The sequence below is a fragment of the Chiloscyllium plagiosum genome, chromosome 20 (genome assembly GCF_004010195.1).
Source record: "Chiloscyllium plagiosum isolate BGI_BamShark_2017 chromosome 20, ASM401019v2, whole genome shotgun sequence".
NCBI classification, from domain to species: Eukaryota; Metazoa; Chordata; class Chondrichthyes; order Orectolobiformes; family Hemiscylliidae; genus Chiloscyllium; species Chiloscyllium plagiosum.
Window position 1 is genome coordinate 13,654,459 of NC_057729.1, and position 24,331 is coordinate 13,678,789.

Here is a 24,331-nt window from a genome sequence, read left to right on the forward strand (position 1 = left end):
GGAAACAGACCCTTCGGTCCAACTCGTCCATGCCGACATGATATCCCAACCCAATCTAGTCCCACCTGCCTGCACCAGCCCAAATCCCTCCAAACCCGTCCTTTCATATACCCATCCAGATGCCTTTTAAATGTTGCAATTATACCAACCTCCATCATTTTGTCTGGCAGCTCATTCCATACAAGTACCACCCTCTGTATGAACACGTTGCCCCAGAGGTTTCTTTTATATCTTACCCCTCTCACCCTAAACCTATGCCCTCTAGTTCTGGTCTCCCCCACCCCGGGGAAAAGACTTTGTCTATTTATCCTATCCAAGTCCCCCATGATTTTATAAACCTCTATAAGGCCACCCCTCAGCCTCTGCTCCAGGGAAAACAGCTCAAGCCTATTTAACCTCGCCCTATAGCTCAAATCCTCCAAACCTGGAAACATTCTTATAAATCTTTTCTGAATCCTTTCAAGTTTCACAACATCTTTCCAATAGGAAGGAGACCAAAATTGCACACAATATTCCAACATGGCCTATCCAATGTCCTGTACAGCCGCAACATGACCTCCCAACTCCTGTACTCAATACTCTGACCAATATAGGAGAGCATACCGAACACCTTCCTCACTATCCTATCTGCCTGCGGCTCCACTTTCAAGGAGCAATGAACCTGCCTTCCAACGTCTCTTTGTTCAGCAACATTCCCTAGGACCTTACCATTAAGTGTATAAGTCCTGCTAAGATTTGCTTTCCCAAAATGCAGCACCTCACACTTATCTAAATTAAACTCCATCTGCCACTTCTCAGCCCATTGGCCCAAGTGATCAAGATCGCATTGTAATCTGAGGTAACCTTCTTCGCTGTCCACTACACCTCCAATTTTGATGTCATCAGCAAACTTACTAACTGTACCTCTTATGCTCACATTCGAATCATTTATATAAATGATAAAAAGTAGTGGACCCAACACCGATCCTTGTGGCACTCCACTGGTCACAGGCCTCCAGTCTGAAAAACAACTCTCCATCAGCACCCTCTGTATTCTACTTTTGAGCCAGTCATAAGGTACCTTTGAGTCAATGTAAGGTAGAGGCTAGTTTGCCAAACAAATACGGTGTCAGTTTTGTCAGTAGGTTTAATGACAGTGTTAGGATTGAACCTTTTGATGTTGCACTGATAACTACTGTTGAAAAGATCTAGAAAGAATAAGGTGAAGTCACTGTAGTCCTATTGGACGATAGGGGTGACTGATAGTAGTTTAAGGGTTCCCATGCTTCAGGCGAGGGGAGAGATTGAGAAGGAAAATACTTCACAGTAACCTCAGTTAGTGTGGGAATTTAACTCGTGTTGTTGTCATCACTCTGCACTGGAAACCAGCTGTCCTGGAGAGTGTAAAGACAAGGTGACCATTGTAGAAGAAGAGCTTAGTGCCATTCCAAGCTTGAAAGTGGTAAGAGAAAGATCTGAGAGGACGTTGGTATCAATGAGTTGTTATTGTTTGTGATCCTTGACAACTGAATGGAAACATTAAGTGTTTTGTTGAATGGTAATTGGCTTAATGGATAGAATGGAACTGTGAACCAGGACATCTTAGATATATAGTGAGTCAGTGCTGCTGAAGAATGGGGCCAACTGTGTGCATGTGGTAAAAGAGTATGGATTTCATAATGCTGTGAAAGCAGTAGTTTGGGGAATTGTGAATATCTTGGAGGTGTCTACAATCATGCATGGACCTGAAACATAATAGGTGAAATTTCAATTGGAATCCAGGTGGAGAAAGCCTGAGACAAAGTCAGTTACTAAGGGTCCGGGAAACTACCTCCTCTGAAGGGGAATGAAGAATAAAGGGATGTAATCTTAAAACTGTTGAGGACTGAAATCAATCTGCACATTTTTCCCCAATGAACAATTGGAGGATGGAATCCTCTGCTTTGAAGATTATGGGACAACTTAGATTGAAACCAGTTGATTTTTATTAGGTAAGGAATATCGAGTTAAGAGGAATAAATGGAATCATGTACAAATCAACCATAATCTAATTGAATGATATGACACACTGGAGGGTTGAATAACTTGCTCCTTGTCTGTCCAGTACTGACAAAGTGCCTTGAAGAAAGATAGTTACAATTCCCACCAGCCAGAAAGAGAACAATTTTTGCCTGCCAATGAAATATATGTGAGAATTTATTATCTTAATAAACATTCTATATAACAATTATAGATACTGCCTAAAACTTCCCCATCCGGAAATCTGTTCAAGTTTGCAGTATCTGATTTTCTATCAAGCTGTAGACTGGTAATCAGTTAGGAAAGAAAAGTAACCCAGTTCAGCAAATATGTTGATGTGGTACTATGAAAGTACTAAAAAGAAGCTGAGAGATGGTTTAATTTAGAAGTCTTCCCTGGGCATTTGTCCAGGTTGATATTTGGCATATATGTATTTTTTTGTTTGAAAGGAAGAGATTGCAGGGCTATGAGGAAAGAGCAGGGGAGTGGGACTAGCCTAACCACCCTTTTAAAGAGTCAGGCATGGTGGATGAATTGGGCTCCTTCTCTCCTGTGTGATTTTACATATGTCATTGTGAAACTTGTAAGGTCAGTATTTTATGTTGTTTGAAAGTAAACCTTGAGCAAAACACTCTTTTTGGTGTCAAAGGTTGGCGAGCAAAACTGCTTTTGGGTTTCAGATGCTATAATGTACCTGTTGGAATACTGATACATGTTTTTGTTCAAATATGTGCTTTTGTAACTCATGTCTGTAGTCTAGCTCTATCAGAAAGTCATGCAGGATACAGCTAGCAGTTTGAGATTTGTAAACACCGGCTGATCTGCTTCACTATTTGTCATGCATGCCAAGTATTCTTGATGTGTGATTCAAACACATACACGGTTCTGGTGGACATTGCCATACATAATTCATCCCATGCTTAGGATCAATATAAGAAAGTAAAAAGGACCATTAGTGTGTAAATGCTGCAAACTTTATGAATATCTTCAGAGGTCAAGTACCATTCTCATGAAACAAATAGCAGAGCGATGTGAATCAGTAATGTGTGGCAATTTAGATTTGTTACGAGTTGATTTTGCTTTAGTTGGGATGTCAGTGTTTCTCAAAACCAGCAATTTTAACCTGAGAGTTATCACATCTCAGGTGAGGGGGTGGAGAAGGAGAGTCTTTCATGGTAACTTCAGCTGGTGCAGGAATTTTACCCGCACTATCAGCTGCTTCACAAACTGTCTGTCCAGACAACTGACTTAACTGACCATCCAAATAGGCAAAATACTAAGGTGGTTTTGTATTTTACTCAATCCTTTAAGAGGTGATATTCTTACTTTAATGTGTAGATGGGGAAGTTTTGACCACCTATTACCTAAAATAGAATAGCAGTAATCCATTCTGACAGATGTACCTAATATGTTTTGAATTGAACTTGAGTTCCTGTGTCAAGATTAGAGTGGTGCTGGGAAAGCACAGCAGGTCAGGCAGCATCTGAGGAGTAGGAAAATCGAAGTTTCAGGAAGAGCTTTTGCCCGAAACATCGATTTTCCTGCTCCTCGGATACTGCCTGACCTGCTGTGCTTTTCCAGCACCACTCTAATCTTGACTCTGATCTCCAGCATCTGCAGTCCTCACTTTTGCCTAATCTTGAGTTCCTGTGGTTGAAAAATGCATCATTGTCACAGATGCGTTCATGATCAATTGTTTAGTTTTGTATTTCTAAATTGGTGTTCGTCCAGGAAGTGTTTCTAAAATTCAGGAATAATTAACAGCAGATATCATCAAAAGAACATTCATGTTACTGCTACAGATAGCAAATAAAGATATTCTTGCCTAGTAATATTTTTGAATGCAGCTAGTAAACCCATCTTGAGAGAATTCAGTAAGAGAACATTGTGGTAAGTAGGATCAGAGTGGCAGTGAGGCTCCATTGTCTTAGATTCATTCTAGATTGATTATTCTATTACTTTAAGTTAAACACAATGTTCTAAGAACTAGGAAGAAATATTTTATTAATTGTTTTTAAAAATTGGAATATGAAGTAGTCCGTGCTCAATGAATTTCACAGCAAATTTATGTGCAATGAAATATTAATCTTCAGAATACTGTGGCTGTAACGAGACCTGTGAAAAGATACTTTAATGGCAAAATCACATGCACAGCTTGTCCTTATTAAAGTTTATTTTAGAACCAACTGTTTTTGCAAGAAATCTGAAGCAACTGAATATACTTAAAGATTTGTGCACACTTCACATTTACAAAGATGCTGTTCACAATGCAAACATGCTCCTTCCATGATTAGCCACATCACATGGCAAGTGTAAGCACCAAAGAGTTGTAAAAGAAAATCACATTAAATAATGTTGAGTTTTAGGGATAACAAAGGCAGACGTTTGACAATGTTTCAGTATATTAGTGATAACACAGGACATTGCTCATAGGCAGAATTCCCAGAAGGAAAGGCAACTGTTGCTTAACAGCCTGAGACAAAGGGGAGGGTTTTAAAGTCTGGACAGGGGACAGGGGATGGTGCAGGGGAAAAGGGAATGGTGGGGCTATCTTTTCAGAGTAAAGAGCTTCCCTTAGGTGCACCAAGATTTTAAACTCCACCTCCTTCCCACTCCCTTAAAATTGTTTTCAAAATAAAATAAGTTGCCCACTCCCACCCACCTATACACATAGTTTGGGTAGCATGCTATTGGGGTTAATAGAGCTTTTAACAGGCTCACTTGAGCATTCATATTTTTATTTGCATATTGATGGTGGGGTGACAATTTTGTTACACACCCACCTCCTGCATTATGGGGATCAACTTGGGGCTAGATAGAAGGGCCCTGGACTGGGGATCAACCATGCTTTATTGGCAACCATGACCATCACCCCCCAACCTCAAAACCCAGTCAGCAATGGTACATCAAATCCAGCCCATGGGAAGTCGATTAAAATGCTGTTTTAAAAGGATAGGCATATTGCAGCATGTCAGGCATGAAAGGGGCTGAATTCAACCTGCCCCAACTTTGAAGAGAAAGGTCAGATTATATACAAACGTATACATTAGGAGCAAAATTATGTGATTAAGCTTGCTGTGCCATGTGTTCTGAATTACACATTCTCACGTTTCCACGATTGCCTTCAGTTGCCTTGCCAAACAAGAATTAATCTTTGCACACCTCAAAAACACTTTGTGACCTACCTCTACTGCCTCCTGATGTAATGAATTCCATAGTTGCACAAACGTTGAGAGGAAAAAAAAATTGCTTGTCTCTGCCCTAAAAGGGTGAACTCTCATTCTAAAACAGTTTCCCTTTGGGCTCACCCACAAGAATAAACATCTTTTCCATCCCCTTCTTGCCATTAACTCACCTCTCACTTTTCTAATTCCAGTGAAAATAAAACCCACCTGTCCATCTTTGCCTCATAAGATAACTCATTTGTTGGTGCTATTAATTTAATGAACCCCCTCTGAATAATCTCAAAAGAATTTATATGCTTGCGTAAATAAGGAGAGCAAAATTGCACACATTATTCAACATCACGAGGGCCCAGTGTAAATGAATCATAACATCTTACTTTTATGTTCAATTTTTGTAATAAAGGATAGCATTTTATCAGCCTTCTCAACCATTTGCTGTATCTGCATGCATTTTTTGTGATTGATGCACTCGATCACATGCCTCTGAACCTCAGAATTCTGCAGTTGTTTCAATAATTTTCTACTTTTAATGTTTCCTGCCAAAGTGAACAGCTTCACATATTCCCACATTAGATTTGCTCGGTTTACTCACTTTTCCTGTCTATATCTGTCTGCATCCTCATTATGTATCTTCACAACATGCATGATTACCTGTATTTGTCTTTGATCTGCTCATTTAAGTCATTCATATAAATTATAAAAAGATTTGGAGGGCCCAGCACAGATCTCTGAAGGATCATCACATCCTGCTAATTTGAAGAAGACTCATTTATGTGTACTCTCTGTTTCCTATTAGCCGTCAATCTTCTGTACATGTGGCCTCTAAATCATGTGTTTCTACTTATCGCAAAAGTCTTTTATGTGGAACCTTGTCAAATCCCTTATGGAAATCCACGTGAAGTACATCAATGGACTCCTTCAAAAAATTCCAATAAGTTGGATTCTAATCTGATTCTGCTAGTTGCATTCTCTCAACAACTCGACCCTGCCAGGAAATCCCAGAATGCACCAGCACCCCTGGTGGTTGTGTCATATTTAACGTGTCATTGTGCAGCGAATGAGCATTGTTAGTCCAAAGTTGCCCTGCCCAATTGCTAATACTTTCCCAGACATGATGCAGAAGGCACACTGCATTGTGGAAAGGGCCTAGAGGTCTTGGTGGATAAGGTGGTGCAGGGACATAATACCCACTATCCCGAAAATGGGCCATGAAGGCCAGAACACCAAACCATGCCAGCCTGATTGGAAGTTGACATCCATGTCAGTGTAATCTCAGCCATCTGGAGGAATGGCCAGTACTGTAGTAAAAAGGGTAATGACCTTGTCCACTCTGCCATTGTAAGTGCCACCATCGTCTCTCTGCTACCTCACTCTTAATCTATCTCTGCCACTATACCCACTTCCCCCCAAGGCTCATGATCTTCCCCTCTTACAATTGCCTCTGATATCTTCTTTCACTGACTGTCATCCATCCAACTCCCAATACCACTAATCCTGCATACTCTCTGCATTGCCTGAAGCTCAAGGCGTCTCTCCTTCTGCAGCGGGAGAGAAACAGCCCACAAAGGGTAGAAAAAGTCAATGCAAGTGGTGTGTTTGCCTAACCTTTGGCTCCTCACCACTTATGAAGAGAAGATCTTGACTCTGACCAGACTGAGCAGGGCCTGGACTGCTATCAGGCTGCTCTTGACTTAGTGTTCAGACTGACTGAATGAAGGCTATTCCCCTTGACTTGTCTGAGACCTGCGGACATCAAAGACAAGTTTCCTGGCTTTGTGTCCACACCAACTAGCAAGATAGAACAACAGTCCTGTGACTCTGTTATCTCTGAGAGGGCAAAGTTCAAATTGACAAGGCTTGGCAATGCAACATCGGCATGCTGTGAGCAGCCAGATAGACTCTGACTGAGTGAGTACTGTCTCAGTGAACAAAGAGCCTGGAGAAGCAGTCTGGTTCAGTGCATGAGCTGTGTGTGTGTGTGTGTGTGTCCCAGACTGTCCTTGCAACATCACAGTAAGAGTTGCTGGTGCACCCCAAAATGCAGCAGTAAAGTGCAGAAGTGTAAGTGGATCACCATGAGGGATCTGAAGCACTGGCACATGTTGAAAGCCAATGTCTGTGGATGTGGGATGCATGTGCCCGGTGGCATGGAGCATGTCCTAAGGCATTGGTGCTTGGTTTCCAACATGGAGATCACTCAGAGCAAGCAGAGAGCTGAATACACCAGCTTTGGTTTCTGTGTTGAGTTTGCCTAAAGTCAAACTTGTTTGGTGAGTTTTGTTAACTGGGAGGCTGGATGTTAGGTGATTTGTGGTTGTTAGTAAACCATTTACCAGTTGATTGACATCTCACCACTGCCTAGTGAGAATCTCAACCACTCTGCTGGTGAAAAGCATTAAAGATGGGGCAAGATAATCTCAATGTCGAGGTAGGCCTCAACACACTTATCACCCAATTCTCTCAGACATCTTGCCATTGCCTATGTCGCTAAATGTTGTTATTGTGCATCAGTAACATTCTGGGGAGGATCACAAGTCCCAGTTAGTCCTATTTGTCCAGCAACTGTGATGCTTTTATATTTTCTGTCAGATTTGCAATGAATGTACCAGGCTTTCCTGATGATCGGAAGGTGCTGTTTCCACTTCCACACTGATTTTCATTTTGTTGAGATTTGTATATATGTGAACTAATCCTGGATGAACCTCTGTCATGATGTTTCAAATTGAGATTGTAGTCAGGCTAGTGTTTGGAAGAACTTCGGCATAGATTATAGTCCATCCAGTCAATAATGAACAACTTGCATTCCAATTCAACCTGGTTATTTTATTTTAATAAGTCTTCATTCCAACATTTGTGTTACCGTGAATCTTTTTTACACAGCTTTGACTTTAGTGGTGATGAAATTATGATCTGTCTCTGAAGTGATATCTGTGATTTTGAATTTTGAGTGGCATGACGTTCCATTAATCTTTGTAATTTGCTTCTGTTTCAGCTGATCACACAGAAAATCAGAGCATGTACTCAGTTGCTGGAGAGTACGTTGTTTGTTGTAGTGCTTGAGTATCTCCTCGCCATTGGAAACTTCCTGAACACACATGCTGGCAAAAAAGAGGCAAAAGGATTTTGTCTTTCTTCTCTGACAAAGGTAAGTTGAGATCTAATTCTACCATCAGCTAACCTTGGGAAACTGACCACTGGTATGAAATGCAGTATTTGTTGTTTCATTGTTAGTGCATTTGTCTGCTAAATTGATCCAATACTGAATTATTATTCAAATGTACATGAAAAAGAAATCCTAATGTGTTTAGTACACCTGATGACGGTATGTTTTATTTAAAAAACTAGAAGAACTCAGCATCCATGGAGATAAACAAGCCAGTCAATAATCTCTCATCACTGATTCTGATCAGATTCTCCCATGCTCTTGTTTGTCTCTAAAGCGAACATTTGCATTGTGATTATGTTACTGACCTTGTAATCCAGATGATCCATGGAAAAAAGCCCAGATATCAACATAGCAGCTAGAAATTAAATCCAGTTTTACAAAGGCACTTCATATTTAATATTTCTTAGAGAATGTATATTTTGAAGGATTAAGGAAAATGAATTTTTGAAGTTTTGTGGAAATATCTGGAATGATTTCATTAAAATAGGTAATTGAAATGTCATATTATAGTTATTTTTTAGTCAGGTTTCCTGTAAGACAATAAAATATAGGAACGAAGTTGGCCATTCAGCCCTTTGAGTCTGCTTGCCATTAAAACAGGATCATGCCTGATCTGATACTCTTCAAATCCAAATACCTGCTATTTCCCTATAACCTTCCATTTCTTTTATGATTAAAAATCTGACAGTCTCAGCCTTGAATATATTTAATGCCCCAGCCTCAACACCCTGTTGCAGTACAGAATTCCACAAATTCACTACCCTCAGAGAAGATGTTCTTCAACATCACTGTCCAAAATAGTCAGCCCTTGCTCTGAGATTTTGTCCTCCACTGTACTAAATGTCTCATCATTTAGCCTGTGAATGCCTCCTAAGAATTTTATATGTTTAAGTCAAGTTGCCTTTCAGTCTTTTTGCGCCAACCTACTCAACCTCTCCTCTTAAGAAAATCCCATCCACACCTGGGATGAACCCAGTGAATGTTCTCTGGACTGCCTGCAATGTCAATGTATCCTTAGATGAGGGGACTAAATCTGTTCACAGTGTTCCAGCTATGGTCTAACTAGTTCCTCATACAGTTTAAGCAAGATTTCCCTACTTTTATACTCCTTTCCCTTTGAAGTGAAAGTCAGCATTACATTTGCCTTCCCCCATTACTCTTTGAACTTGGATGATAGGTTTTTGTAATTTAATCATGAGGAACCCCAAGTGCCTCTGTGCTGCAGCTTTCTGCAGTCTTAATATTCAACCCCTCTGTTCTTTTCTGCCAGAAAATCTGACATTTTCTCATGTTCCATCTGCCAAGATTTTGCTCACTCATTTGTTATATCTGTCCGTAGACTGCGACTTTCTCACGACTTACCTTCCCTCTTACTTTTGTGTTGACTGCATACTTGAGGGTTATAAATTCACTTTCCTCATTCAAGTCATTAACAGATATTGTCAAGACGTTGTGGCTCCAGTACTGATCCCTATGACACTCCATTGGTTACGCCCACAAGCTATAAGAATGGCAGGATCACTTCTCGAACTCTCCAATAAATCTGCACGCAATTCTGAGAAGTAGTATGTGACTGCAACCAGAAGATAATCTAAAACTTTATGAATTTTGCACTGAATCACTGCAACTGGTGCTATATCACTTTAAAAGAAATCTGATATTGTAATTTGTGTTTTAACAGAGTGCTCAATTTTAACTCATTCAAAAACCATTCACTAATAAATGACTGGACCTTCAATATCATTAAAATAGATAGATATTAGGGAGGGGAGCTGTACATGCTGTATTAACATATATGATCCAGCTTCCACATATCCTGAGCTAAGAACAGTATACTGCTCTGCTAAGGTAATTTGGGTCTCAAACTATTACTTAATGGCTAATTGTCTTTGAGTGTGTGCTGGTGATCGAATTTCATGAGCCACTGCATTTATGCGATATAGGTAGAGGGGGTTCCAGAATTTTGAGCCAGTGACAATGAAGAAACATTGGTATAATTCCAAATGACAATGGTGTGGTTTGGATTGGAACTTGCAGGTGGTAGTATTTCCTTGTATATATTGTCCTTGTTCCCCCTAGTTGGTAGAGTTCCTGGATTTGGAAGATGTTGTCTAAAGAGCGTACATTGTTGCAGTGCAAGTTGTAGATGGTATTCGCTCCAGTTATTGTGTGTCAGTTGTGAAGAAGTGAATGCTTAAGGTGTTGAATGGCAATCAAGCAAGCTGCTTTGTCTTTAATAGTGTCTTGAGTTTCTCGTGTTATTGAAACTGCATTCATCCAACCAAGTTGAGAGAACTCTTGGCTTGTGCCTTGTAAAGGTAAGCTTGGATAGGTTTTGAGGAGTTAGGAGCAGAGTTACATGTTCCAAGATTCCTAGCCTCTGACATGCTCTTGTAGCCATAATATTTATTTAGCTAGTCCAGTTCAGTTTCTAGCCAAGGGTGCACCCCCCACCCCCCCAAAACCCCACCAAAGGGAACTGGAGCTCTTGTAATCACATTGAATGTCAAGGGATTATAGTTGGAGCCTCTGTTGTTGGAGATGATTTGGAGCCGGTGTTGGACTGGGGTGGACAAAGTTAAAAATCACACAACACCAGGTTATAATCCAACAGGTTTATTCAGAAGCACTAGCTTTCGGGGCATTACTCCTTCATCAGATAACTATTGGACTATAACCTGGTGTTGTGTGATTTTGGAGACAATCATTGGCACGTGACTAGGATGTGGCAAGACTGCAGACCTCAGGTCTGATTCATTGCTTATCTCTTTGTTGCATGCTACTTTGTTGCATTCAGTATCTCCAGTGTAAAGGCGGCAATTTGTCTCCACAAGGACTGTTTAATGGTCACTCCTACCGATATTGTAATGGACAGATGCATATGCTACTTGTGAGGACCAGCTCAAGCCCATTCTTCCCTCTTTGTGGTCCATTACACATGCCACATATACAATCCAGCAGCTATGTCCTTTCAGCCTCAGCCAATTTAGTCAGTCTTGGAGCTGTCAAACCACTCTTGGTGATGGACAATGAAATTGTCCACAAAAAGTTTGTCTGGACCTCCACCACCCTCAGTGCATTCTCCAAATTGGTGTTCAACATGCAGAAAAATTAATAGGTTATAACCAGCAGGAGATTTCCTTGTCCACATATGATCTAATGACATGTGAATTCATGGGTCTGGAGTCGGTGTTGAAGATTCCAAGGTCAGTTCCCTCCCACTATATACCACTGGCCCATCACTTCTGCATATTGTTTATAAAGTATGATTCTGTGAGAATGATTTCTTGATTGACCAGTCTGTGGGCCAGATCCCCTAATTTTGGTATAAGTCCCCAAATGTTACTGAGGAGGTCTTTGTACTTTCAACAGGCTCATGTGTGCCATTGTTGTTTCTGGTGCTTTGATCTGTTAATTGTTGTAGTCTATTCATTCAGTTTAATTCCATTCATTGCCATGTTTACTGGTAGCTATAACTCTATCGTATGCTAAATCCTTTAAGATAAGCACAGTGTCTCAGTGGTTAGCATTGCTGCCTTACAGCAAAAGGGATCCAGGTTCGATTCCATCCACTCAGTGGAGTTTGCATGTTCTCCCCGTGTCTGCATGAGTTTCCCCTGGGTTCTCCAGTTTCCTCCCACAATCTAAAGATGAGAGGTTAGGCAGATTGGCCAGGCTAAATTGCCCATAGTGTCCGGGATGTGCAGGCTAGGTGGCGTAGCCATGGGAAATGCAGGAATAGGACAGTGGGCTCTATCTGGATGGGATGCTTTTTGGAGGGTCACTGTGGATTCGATGGGTTGAATAGCCTGCTTCCACACTGTAGGGATTGTAAGAGTCAAGCATTTTGCCATTGATATGGAGTCACCAAATTGCAGATTTTTTTTTCCCCTTCCCCAACAGGGAACCAGATTCTTTTTAAAACAGTTAACTAACTTTTAATTCCCAGTTTATTGTTTCAATTCAGATTTTTTTCACCTGTGTGGTCAGATTTGGGCCTGTGTTCCCCAAACCATGAGCCTGGGTCTGTTGTCCAGTGACAATACTACTATGCCACTACCTTGTCCAGTTTATGACTGACTGGTTAGACTGACTTATTAGAACAAACTAAGAATAATTGAATGTGAGTACAAACCATTCTCTAAACAAAATCAAATTCATATTTTGTAATAGCATTTATGTTTTTAATGTCCAAGAACTATCGATGCAAGATGAGGCTGATAAATAATGTATCCTGTAAACCAATAGTTTCTTCTGGACAGGATTACGAATGGCCAAATATTTAAATCCACTTAAAACATTCGTAGCAGGTAGTGTACCAAATAGATTTAATTATGAACTTAATTAAAATGTCACAATTTGTAAATTATACATACCTTATTTGATTGTAAGAATTGTTCTGCTACTGTAAATAATAAATTAATAAATGGATTTATGAAAATTTTCACAAGTCGATTTTTAAAAATAAAATCACAAATACGTTTGAAAGTAATGAGTTTATAATTTTCTTGTAAATACAATAAAGGAAATATTCATGAATATTTATATTATGACAGTGTACATAGTGAACAGAACAAATGCTCTCCTTATTATTGTGTTTTCTTTTTGGTGAGCATTCATAGTAGATTTGTCTCATTTTAATGGTACTTCACAATTTTATTAAATTCAAACTATAATTAATTTTACAAATGTGATGATGTATTTTCATCTGGAATGGTCTGAGGGAGTTAGAAATCGCCTCAATTTGTTAGTGTTGACGTTAGTATTAGCAATGAATTAGGCCATTCAACCCTTTCAGCCTGCCCCTGGCACTCAGGCTAATCATCTACTTAAACCACACTTTGCTGCACTATCACCATATCTCATGATTCACTGGTAGGAGTATTCACTGACATCTTTAACCACTCCTTGCTGCAATTTGAAATCCCCGCCTGCTTCAAGAAAACCTCCATCATTCTGGAACCAAGGAAAACACATGCAATGTGTCTCAAAAACTACTGCATGGTGGCTCTGACCACCATAATTATGAAGTGCTTCGAGGGGTTAGTCATGGCTCACATCAACTCTAGCCTTCCAGCCTGCCTCAATCACTTGCAATTTGCCTAAACAGGTCCACAGAAAGCACTACACTCATCACTGAACATCTGGCTAATAAAGATATCTATGTCAGGCTTCTATGTATCATCTACAGCTCCGCCTTCAACACTATAATCCCAACCAAATAAATCTCCAAACTCCCAGACCCAGATTTCAGCTCCCCTCTCTGCAACTGGATCCTCAGCTTCCTGACCCACACATTGCAATTAGAAAAGACAGTCAACAGGACCTTCTCCACAATAATCCTCAACACCAGTGGCCTGCAAGGATGTCCTCAGCCCCCTAATGTACTCCCAGTACACTCTCAATTGTGTGGCCAAATTTCATCTGAACACCATCGACAAGTTCGCTGATGACACCACCATTGTGGGCTGGATATCAAACAATGACGAGTTAGAATGTAGAAAGGAGATAGAATGCCTGGCGTTATGGTGCACAGATAGCAATCTCTCCCTCAATGTTAGCAACACTAAAGAGCTGATCATAGGCTCAACAAGAAAGTAGGAGGACATGCCCCTATGTAAATCAATGGAGCTGAGACGGAGAGGTCAAGACCAATAACCAACAATCTGTTCTGGTTCTCCCGTGTAGCTGTAACAGTCAAAAAGACACAACAATGGCTTTTCTTCCTCCGAAAACTTAGGAAATTTGGCATGTCTGTAAGGACTGTCACCAACTTTTACAGATGCACCACAGAAAGCATTCTGTTTGGGTGCATAACGGCCTGGTATGGCAACCACTCTGCGGTTGAAGAGACTACAGAAAGTTGTGAACACATTCCAGATCATCACATAAGCCAGTTTCCCATCCATGGACTCCATCTACTCTCCTCATTGCCATAGAAAGGCAGCCACCATCATCAAAGATCCCTCCCATCCTGGTAATACTCTCTTCTAACCTCTTCAGTCAGGCAAAAGTCTAAACACATGTACCAACAGATTCGAGAACAGCCTCTTCTCTGTCGTTGTTAGACTGCTGAATGGACATCTCTAATTCTAAATCTAATGGTGATCTTGCTTTAGTGTACCTCCTGTGCAGCCATAACCTTGTATTCCTTGCTCTGTCGAAACACAATGATCTGCAGGTCCTTGTATGTTATGATCTGCCTGTACTGCTCACAAAACAAAACTTTTCACTGTACTTAGGTACATGTAACAACAATAAATCAAGTCAAATCAAAAATCCAAAAATGTATTAGTCTTTGCATTTATTGTACTCAATAATTAAGTATATACAGTTCTCTGTTGTAAAGCATTGTAATCATATCTTATCCATGAGACAATAAATTTCTCTTCATCTTAGCCCGAAATGGCTGACCTTATTATAAGATTATGATGCTTAGTTCTAGTCCTACCTGTCAGCCAGGTAAGACATCTTCCTGTGATGTATCCTCTGAAGTCTCTTAGGAAGTTTTAATTTTACTGGGCTCATGTGTTATTCTTCTAAACTTGAAGATGAATAGGCTTAGTGTGCTTGATCTATCTTCATCAAGTACCCAAACATTCCAGAAATCAGTTGAGAGAAGTCGTGGTATATTCTTCTGGGCAAGCACACCTTCCTTAATAAGAAGACTAAAACTATATGTGGTGCTCCAAGTGTGATTTCTCCAAGACCCAACACAATTGAAAAAAACCTTCTTTACTCTTAAACTCCAATCCCTTTGTACTTAGAATTTGCTTGTCTAATTGCTGTGGTAGCATATTAACTTTCTGCGATCTGTGTACATGGATACCCAGGCCCAGTATCTCATCATTCAAAAAATATTCTATTTTTTCATTTTTTCATCTTTTGCTCTGTAATATTTTTCCTCATTAACTTAACCAGACTGTATCTCTTTGTGTCCTTCCAAGAGTTTAACTTCCTGACTAAACCTTGCATATATCATCAACATTATTGTGTTCAGTCCCATCATGAAAATCATTTATGTAGATTTCAAATAATTAAGGTCCAAGTACTGATCTTTGTGACATCTGTCCTTTATAGGTGGTCCAGTTAAGAGGGAAGGACAGAAAGTTCACCTTACTTCATGCTCTTGTGGAGCAGATTATTTCGCAAGACCCAGTCTTGGCAAAGTTTCCCCAAGAGCTTACAGAATTTGAAGACGTACCTGGAGGTAAGTGGAAACAGTTGAATCTTGCACACCTTTTAAAAAGGGTACCCTATCTGCATAATGGTGGCATCCTTCATAATGACCTGTTTCTCTTCCTCCTTAGATTCCATTAAAGGTTTGATTGCTGAGGTCGATGGTAGGTAATATTTTCCAACTATGAAGCGATTTTATAAGATTCTATCACCATGGGGTAAAGTAATACACTGATAGTTGGTTTTCTAAGTATCTTAGGGGAGGATTTCCTATGTGCATTATTTTTAGTAAATTTATCAACGTGTTGATAAAGAACATTTTCACTATCAGTTCAAAATGGAAGAATACTTATTTGTTGCATCGGTTCCTAGTTTTTCATTAACGTTCTAATTATATTCCAAGCACAGATCTCCACATAGGGTGGATATGATCAGTTTGCTATTTTCATTTTAGTTCTCTGCATGAATGTGGAAATGATTTTTAGTAGGGCCTCTTCCTGCATTGCTTAGATAGTTCGCATTATCTTTGGTGATTTGAAAAGATTGATGGTGCCTGTTGGCATCAATATTTTTATGTTATGCCACCACTTATTAAGAATCAGGAGTGGCCTTAGAGGAAATGTGGTCTAAGAAAAAGAAATAAGAGCATCAAATGAAAAACAAGTTAAAAATAACCAACGGCAAAAAGCGCAGATTGGGTTGAATATCCTTCTGACACATTTACAGTTTTAATCAAACTGCTCTTTCTCAGTGTTAAAATGTACCGAGTGTTAAATGTCCAAGCATATTATAGTGATGTGTAGCATGGGATTAATTCCATTCTGCCATCTTCCTCACAATCATTTTCTGCTTTTAAATTCCTCTGGCGATATAAATATTGAAACCTATTTATTTAAATGTCATGTTCATATTTTTATTGTAATTTATGTTGCATATGAACCTTTCAACCATCTTCTTGTTAAAAGCCCAACCACTTTAGATACAAATATTTTATGGATATCACAAACAGCTTCAGGATTGCTAAATGCCTCCCTGTTGGTAATGCTGAACATGCAGACATTATTGCTCTCTGCTGCACTACTACTAAGCAATAATGAGCACTGCATTACTATTTTCCCATTTGCTCCATGTGAACTTTACAGAGTTGTGCAAGTTTTGACCAAGCTAAATCCAGGTGGTTTTCATTCCAACTACCAAACTGAATTCACTTCCAAATGGAATCCAGACTTTCCTAAGATAAAATTGCAAATGGATTTTTTTCCCATATGCTTGTTAAAAAAGAAGATACGTTAACCCTTTTTTTTCAACAATAGGACATCAATTTTATTGATCTAGTGAAATTTCCAAGGATCTGAATTGAATGAGCGTTTCAGCAAGACAAAGGCATTATTTAATGGTTATAAAATTAAATTGGAGCTGAATTAACTGAGATATGCAAAATTTGTTCTTTGTGATATCATTTTCAGTGTGTTGGCTCCATCTTTTGCTATTCTGCACATTTGGTTGATGGTAAACTGCATAAATCTGTTCACATTTCACCTCTTATAGATGAGGTGCAATACACGCAGTAGGTCACTCATCCAAATATAATTTCATTTACACTAATCCTGTATTTACTTGAATGCTCTCACTGATCAGAAAGCACTTCTGAAGCTTAGTTATGGGCATCCTTAATTTAGTGGTACCATCTCATTCTCTGCACAGGAGCTAAAGATGGGAACTGGTGTGAGGCAAATGCAATATAAATATAAGACCTGTCAAATGGTGAAATTTTCATTATTGTTGATGGTTGTTTAAATGCTGTTTTATCCCAGTCCAAATTGAGAATAGTTGAGATTGTATATCTTTTCTGACTGCAACAGTACTGAAGAATGAGTTGGTAAAAATTCGTCTGCACACAAAAATGTTCAAATCCAAGAACAAGATGGGCCCAGATGTACAGTTCTACAAAGGGCTAAAGGTAGTTTGAATTTTATGAATATGTCTGATTTAAAATGTCTGCATGGTAACTTTACCATGAATGCACTTTTTAGAAGGGATCTTCTAATAAAATTTATTCCATGATTTATGCATTAATGCAGCACTTCATGCTAGATGTCACAGTTAATCAAAAGATATTGTATCGAAGAACATACACTGAAAATACTATTTTTTATGAGATTCTTTTATTAAATTGGCTCTTAGCATTCAATATTTGTATCAATATTAAATTCACTGTGCCAATAATTTAAGGGTGTTCTCCCGAATGTCCTGGCCAGTATTTATCTTTCAATCAACAAAAGTGAAATAAATTATCTGATCACTGTCACATTGCTACTCAAAGGTGCTTGCTACCTGTAATTTAGTTGCTGTGTTTTCTATAAGTGAACACTGACCACACTTCAACATTCAATTGAATACTATTTTGAATGTTTTGCGGTGCCCTGAGGTTGTGAAATGTGCTGTATTAAAAGATGCCTTTCTTATTTCTTTAATTGTGTCTTAGATTAAAGAATGTTGTACCAAGCACACTCATTTCTTCAAGCCTTCAGAAGGCCATTATTTATATTCTTAAATTTTCAGTATGTCATGTTTGTGGTAATAAAAACAAATACTTGAGGCATGGTGTTCAATGAGAATTGGCTCAACAGTTCAAAGTTCCTCCGGATGTGCCTGATCCCCAGGATCCTTTATGAATTCAGTCATTCCCTTAGCCTACGTTAAGTTGTTTGAAACAGAGCTCTTTGAGAGTAACCATTGTACCAGTTGCTTATCAATTTGTCACTTCCTCAATATTCTTGCATAAGGTCTCCCCTCCTCTCATTCCTCATTTCAAAGGAGGTACACAAATTATGTTCACAAAATACAAATGACCATTTCTTCTCTCTTCAACCCTTGTTATCTAAGACATTGAACTGTTCACCTTCAGCATTTTAAAAGCCTCATTTAATACATATAAATAAATTTCCAGAGGATGTAGCACTCCATTCCAGAACTCAATAATGAAACTGAAACAATGTCTCCCCTTAAAAGCCATACATGGTTCTGTCTACTTTAGAACCCTCCCAAATTTCCAAATGAAAATAATGATATACCCTCATCACAGTAAGATAAACCAAGCAGGATGATATTTGACTTGACTGGAATTAAAAGTTTTATTTGGCCACAAAAAGCAGCTTTTCTCCAGATTCGTGACATCTTGTGCCGGCAAAATGTTTTGAAATTAAATATCTTTTCTTATTTTGTTTCTAGGACATAATTCAAAAATACGAAGCTAAATTGTCAGACTTGACCAAACAATGTGATGAAATGAAGAGGCTCTACAATTCCATCTTGGTAATATTAATTGTGACACTTCCAATTGAAAATTGTGCCGTTACCTTTCAATGTCAAAAATTACCATTGATTTGCTTCTGTCACTGTTTCTGATAGGTTAAGTTTGGGGAGCCACAGAATCGAGATTCACAGGAGATGTTTGGATGGATCTCGTCCTTTGTTAAGGATTTTAGGAGAGTTGTCACAGAACAAAGAAACAGCTCAAAAATAATGTGAAACCCTGTAAACATGAAACCTTCTGGGCTTTTCCTATTTCACAATTGAGAAAGAAATGTACTTCAGATTTTCTCTAGATTAATGTTTTAAATTCTCTGTTTTGTACATCAGAACTCCTTGCACTGCAGATGTAATCAATACTTGTGTACAAAAGATTAGCACATGCTAGTCTGCAAACTGAATATATTCATATTCCTTTCAGATATTAATTTTCACTCCATTTCATTTAGCTCTCTCAATGCCTTACACCTTCTCCAAGAACAAACAGTTAACCTACTCTCAAGTTTTCCCTCAGTGCTAGTCACAATAGTTCTCGGGAGGAAACAGTCTGAACTGACCCACTTACCCAGTTGATGGGATGGATTTACAAGTTGAGAAAGGTAATTTTGAGGTAAACTGCTCACAGTGCAGGCAGAGCATCATGGTTGCCTCTCTTTAATCTTTATGTCCAACTGACCCTGGAAAGAAGCAGCACATCGTATCCGTTAGCACGCTTGAGGCTTTCCAAGACCAATGGGCACTGCAAGGGTTGTGTCTATCATCTAAATCCACAATGTTATTTTAGATTAAATCTATCTCCTTTAAAATTTACCTTTTTGTTACAATGTCCCATTAAGGGCTAATTCCTGTGAGAATAAATTAATTTGATTTTCAAGTTCATTTATTTTGCAGAAGGGTGTAAAAATCACTGTTTGGCACAGTGGTAGTGTCCCTGCCTCTGGCCCAGAAGGCCCAGATTCAAAGCCTACCTGCTTCAGAGGTTTCCTAGAACATGTCTGATCAGGTTGGTTAAGAATATCTATAAAGGCCGCTGACAGAAAATTTATGTTTCATCAGGACGTGCTTGTAATATTTCATTCTGAATAAATGTATCACAAGTAAAGACTGGCTTGGATCGTCCTTCAACCAACCAACCATTGAGAACGTAATAAGAAGGACCATGGGAAATGGTAATGATAAAGGTGTCCCATGACAAACCGCTCCTTCCTGCCCCAGCCCTTTTTTGGTGAGTATGCACCTATACTGATCCTCAACAGTTGGACAGGAGGAGACACCTGGTTAGCATCCTTGCATGTTGCAATAAGACTGCAACTGACCAGTACATATTCCAAAACGTGGTATGCAGCAACATTATGCTGCGTATGGCTGTCCATGAGTTAGTGCATTCTTTCAATGGATGGACTCACATATAATATTGGATTATTCCAATCTCTTCCCAAGGTTTCATATCAATATTTCTGGCCTATCTTCTGGCCTTACACTCCAGAAAGGTCAATGTGTGTCTGTCCTCTATTTTCTGAGGAAAGCTGCCATCTCATCTATTATTACCAACTTGCACAGAACTTTCATTCTGTTTTTGCAAATAATGATATGCACTGGTATGGAGAGACTAAACAAGGACAAATGGCCAGTCCCTTCACTTGGAAATAATAACATAATTTGTAGCCTTTCTCAAAAAGATGCTGTCTCGCTCTTGGAACTTCCCTGCCTAACTGGCAATTCAAAGAGCTTCTTCTTCCATGATTAGGATTATATCTGGATGTGCTACACCATCACCAATGTGGCTTTTTGCTCAAACATTGCATGTTCTGTTACTATGTAAGGTTAAGAGCAGGAGAGATAAGCTTGCGTTGTTCTCCTTCACTGCAACTGATGGCTCACTCACATGCAATATCCATGGTTTTTCCATAAATACTTGTGGTGTGATGATTGCCTCGGGGCTCAGCATTGTACCTGGACACAAATCTTCACATATCCTGATCACTGTCCATCTCCAGACTGCTTTGCTTATGGGTGTGCTGCTAACTCCAGAACTGGAAACTCATCATCTGGTTGTCGAATTGCACTCTTTTTATCAGAACTCAGGCAGTGAACATTCCCTGCACTGCATACACTGTCCAATCTTATTCACCTGTACCCATGTCTGGTTTGTCTAGCTGGCTGATTGACCTTTTTTGCTATCTGGAGACACCCAGAGTAGATGGGGTCACTGGTGATTGAACCAAAAAGCAAACAAAGTGTCAGGAAAATTCAATTGTTGGTGCCAATGGGGCAGAAAATGGTAGGGACTGCAATGAGGAATGATAGACTACAAAGGGGAGCAAGAGCCTTCTAATGGGTGATGAACAGCAAATGGTGGGTGAGGGACTGCAAAGTTTAAAAAAACATGCCTTTCTTAATTATAGCTCACACATTGTCTTCTCAGTTTTCCTTTGTTCTTAATGCCATTTGTTGACTCATAAGGCATATTTTTAATTATATTGCAAACATAGTAGAAAGTGTACAAATACATTTCAGGACAAAACAAAATTTGAGGGAAAACTGAACAGATTCCTGTAAAGCATATCACACTAATTATTAAACTGCATTACTGTGGCTAATAATTGAGGTTGACAATAGCTTTTCAGTGAAAAAGACAAATTCCAAGAATTCATTGTTGTTTCATAGAAGTCTGTCAATTGCAAGGAAAGTTACGTCGAATCTACAAAGTGTTGTCAATCAGAAAATTTGTCAGTGAACCACATAGATGTGTAAATTAGTTCAGATTACAAGGATTGAATTAACATTTAAGGTATGTATCTAACTAAAACAATTTCCTAAAAACTTTTTAGGTATTCTATGACAGAATTGAAGTAGGATTCAATTCATTCACTCCTTAAAGCAATGTTTAATGATAAAATCTTCCATATATAAATTGCTATAAATGGAACTGTCGTGATTAATTGAAGCATGAAGATTTATTAGATGGAAATACAAGAGTTCTGACATTTCTAAGCAGTATTCCTTCAATGATTACGTTATCTAACTAAGGGAATGAGAGAAACATAATGTAAGTGAAAATCCCACAATATATAGAGTGATTTATCTCATGCAAATTAAGGTTCTGTGTGTTGTGTGTGTAAAACAAGGAAATGAGAAGCCAGATGATAAGTGCATGTCACATTGACAGGTACTTCAGTAGAAGTGAAAGCTGCACGTACCTTTCACAGCATTTACTTCACTGCTAGAGCATCTTTCTCTTTTACATTTTAATTTGGTTAAGAGCACACTTTAACAACATAAGAATCAGAGTGGACCACTCAACGCTGGGAGCCAGTTTTGCTATTTTATTAAATCAAGGCTAATTAGTACATCTAGTAAATTTAAACTTGTTTTCTTTATCCCTTGTAACTTTTACTGACAAAATTAAATCTTAAAATTTCAATCAACCTAATTCTGATTGTGAATGTGGGAAAATTATGAATGATGCATTCCTTAATATATGTTTAATTTGAATAAAAATTATTAACAATTTAAAAAGAAACCTTATTCAAAATAGATATTTTAGAGAAGAAATCACAAAGATAAGATCCAAACGTTAAGTCAGCTTCTGATTGCAGTAACAGATTAATCACAGTAGTCCTCAGATTTTCCCAACTAATCAAATAGCTATGTGTAGATTGGTTGCAGATATTTCTCATGACAACAATACCACTCATCACTTTAAACCTGAATTAATCTCATAACCGTGAGTTGATATGAAAGGAATCCTAAGACTCATTGATATGAAACCAATAATTAACTCCATTCGCAATCCCTTTATCTTTTGCTCTGGGCTTTCTCACCATCTGTTCCACTCGGTCCTTCTCCACCTCGTCACCAGCATAAAGGACACCTTTCTCCAGCTCCCTTCAGTTCCAAAGAAGAGTCTTTGAACTTACAACATTAGCATTGTTTCTCTCTGCCTAGATGCTGCAAGACCACTTGACACAAATTGAAACCACCACTTTTGTTTTGCACCAGATGTAAATGCACAGGCCTTAAATGCTAATAGTTTCTCTCTCCATAAATATTACCAGAGCTGCCGAGCGTTTTTTATTATTTCAGATCTTTAGCTTCTGCAGTATTTTGTTTTTTGTGGTGGTTCCACTTTACTTTTCCTTATCACACTTAAAAGCAACTCATAGTCTTTCTTGAGTCATCCATGAGATGTAGGCATCACTGGCTAGGCTGGTATTTTGTTCCTCATTCATAGTTGCTGTTGAGAACATTGTGATGAGTTGTTTTGTTGAACAGCCACAGTCCATTTGGTTTAGGTAGATCCACAAAGCTATTGAGGAAAGTGTTCCAAGGCTTTAACCCAGTGAAACTGAAGGAATAACCATATATTTCCAAGTCTGAATGGTGAGTAGCTTGGAGGGAAAACTGCAGCTGGTGCTGTTCACATATATCTGCTATACTTGTTCTTAAAGATGGTAGTGGTTATAGGTTTAGAAGATGCTGTTAAAGCATCGTTGGTGAATTTTTGCAATGGATCTTACTGCACACTGCTGCTACTCAATGTGAGTGGTGGGGGGAGTAAAGGTTTGTGGATGTGGTGTCAATCAAGCGGGCAGGTTTGCCCAGAATGGTGATAAACGTCTTGAATATTAGATTAGATTAGATTCCCTACAGTGTGGAAACAGGCTCTTCGGCCCAACAGATCCACACCGACCCTCCGAAGAGCAACCCACCCAAACCCATTCCCCCACATTTAACCCCTGACTAATGCACCTAACGCTACAGGCAATTTCGCATAGCCAGTTCACCTGACCTGCACATCTTTGGACTGTGGGAGGAAACCAGAGCACCCGGAGGAAACCCACGCAGACACGGGGAGAATGTGCAAACTACACACAGACAGTTGCCTGAGGCGGGAACTGAACCCGGGTTCCTGGTGCTGTGAGGCAGCAGTGCTAACCACTGAGCCACCGTGCTGCTTGTTGGAGCTAACTCATCAAGGCAAGTGTGTATTATTCCATCACATTCGTGACTTGTGCCTGGTAGATTTTGGACAGGCTTTGGGGAGTTAGAAGATGAGTTACTCACTGTAGGATCTCTGTCTCATGTGCTCTTGTAGCCACAATGTGTATATAACTTGTTCAGTTTAGTTTCTGGGGGAAAGTGAGGACTGCAGATGCTGGAGATTAGAGTCGAGAATGTGGTGCTGGAAAAGCACAGCAGGTCAGGCAGCACCTGAGGAGCAGGAAAATTGAAATTTCGGGCAAAAGCCAAACATCAATTCTGCTGCTTCTTGGATGCTGCCTGAGCAGCTGTGCTTTACCAGCACCACACTCTCGACTCTAATCTCCAGCATTTGCAGTCCTCACTTTCCTCCAGAAACTGAACTGTACAAGTTATATACATACTGTGGCCACACCCTCGGCCGCAGTACAATTTCTGGTCAACCGTAACCTCCAGGATGTTGATGTAGGTATTTCAGTAATGATAATGCCATCGAATATCAAGGAAT

The 24,331-nt window shown here is 39.3% G+C and overlaps 1 protein-coding gene across 3 annotated transcripts in view; it reads left to right on the forward strand.

Moving 5' to 3' along the window:
* Nucleotides 1–19,942, forward strand: part of LOC122560035 — a 120,284-nt gene extending 100,342 nt beyond the window's left edge. Inside the window, exons 12-17 of one of the 3 annotated variants that reach the window (XM_043710207.1) lie at nt 8,176–8,328; nt 15,430–15,559; nt 15,660–15,692; nt 17,391–17,488; nt 18,760–18,843; nt 18,940–19,942. In XM_043710207.1, the coding sequence (XP_043566142.1) occupies nt 8,176–8,328; nt 15,430–15,559; nt 15,660–15,692; nt 17,391–17,488; nt 18,760–18,843; nt 18,940–19,059 (618 nt within the window). In that variant the 3' untranslated portion in view covers nt 19,060–19,942. Of the gene's footprint in view, nt 1–8,175; nt 8,329–9,775; nt 9,854–12,316; nt 12,641–15,429; nt 15,560–15,659; nt 15,693–17,390; nt 17,489–18,759; nt 18,844–18,939 lie in introns of those variants that run through there. The other 2 variants (XM_043710208.1, XM_043710209.1) reach the window with 2 other exon arrangements.
* Nucleotides 19,943–24,331: the final 4,389 nt, after the last annotated feature.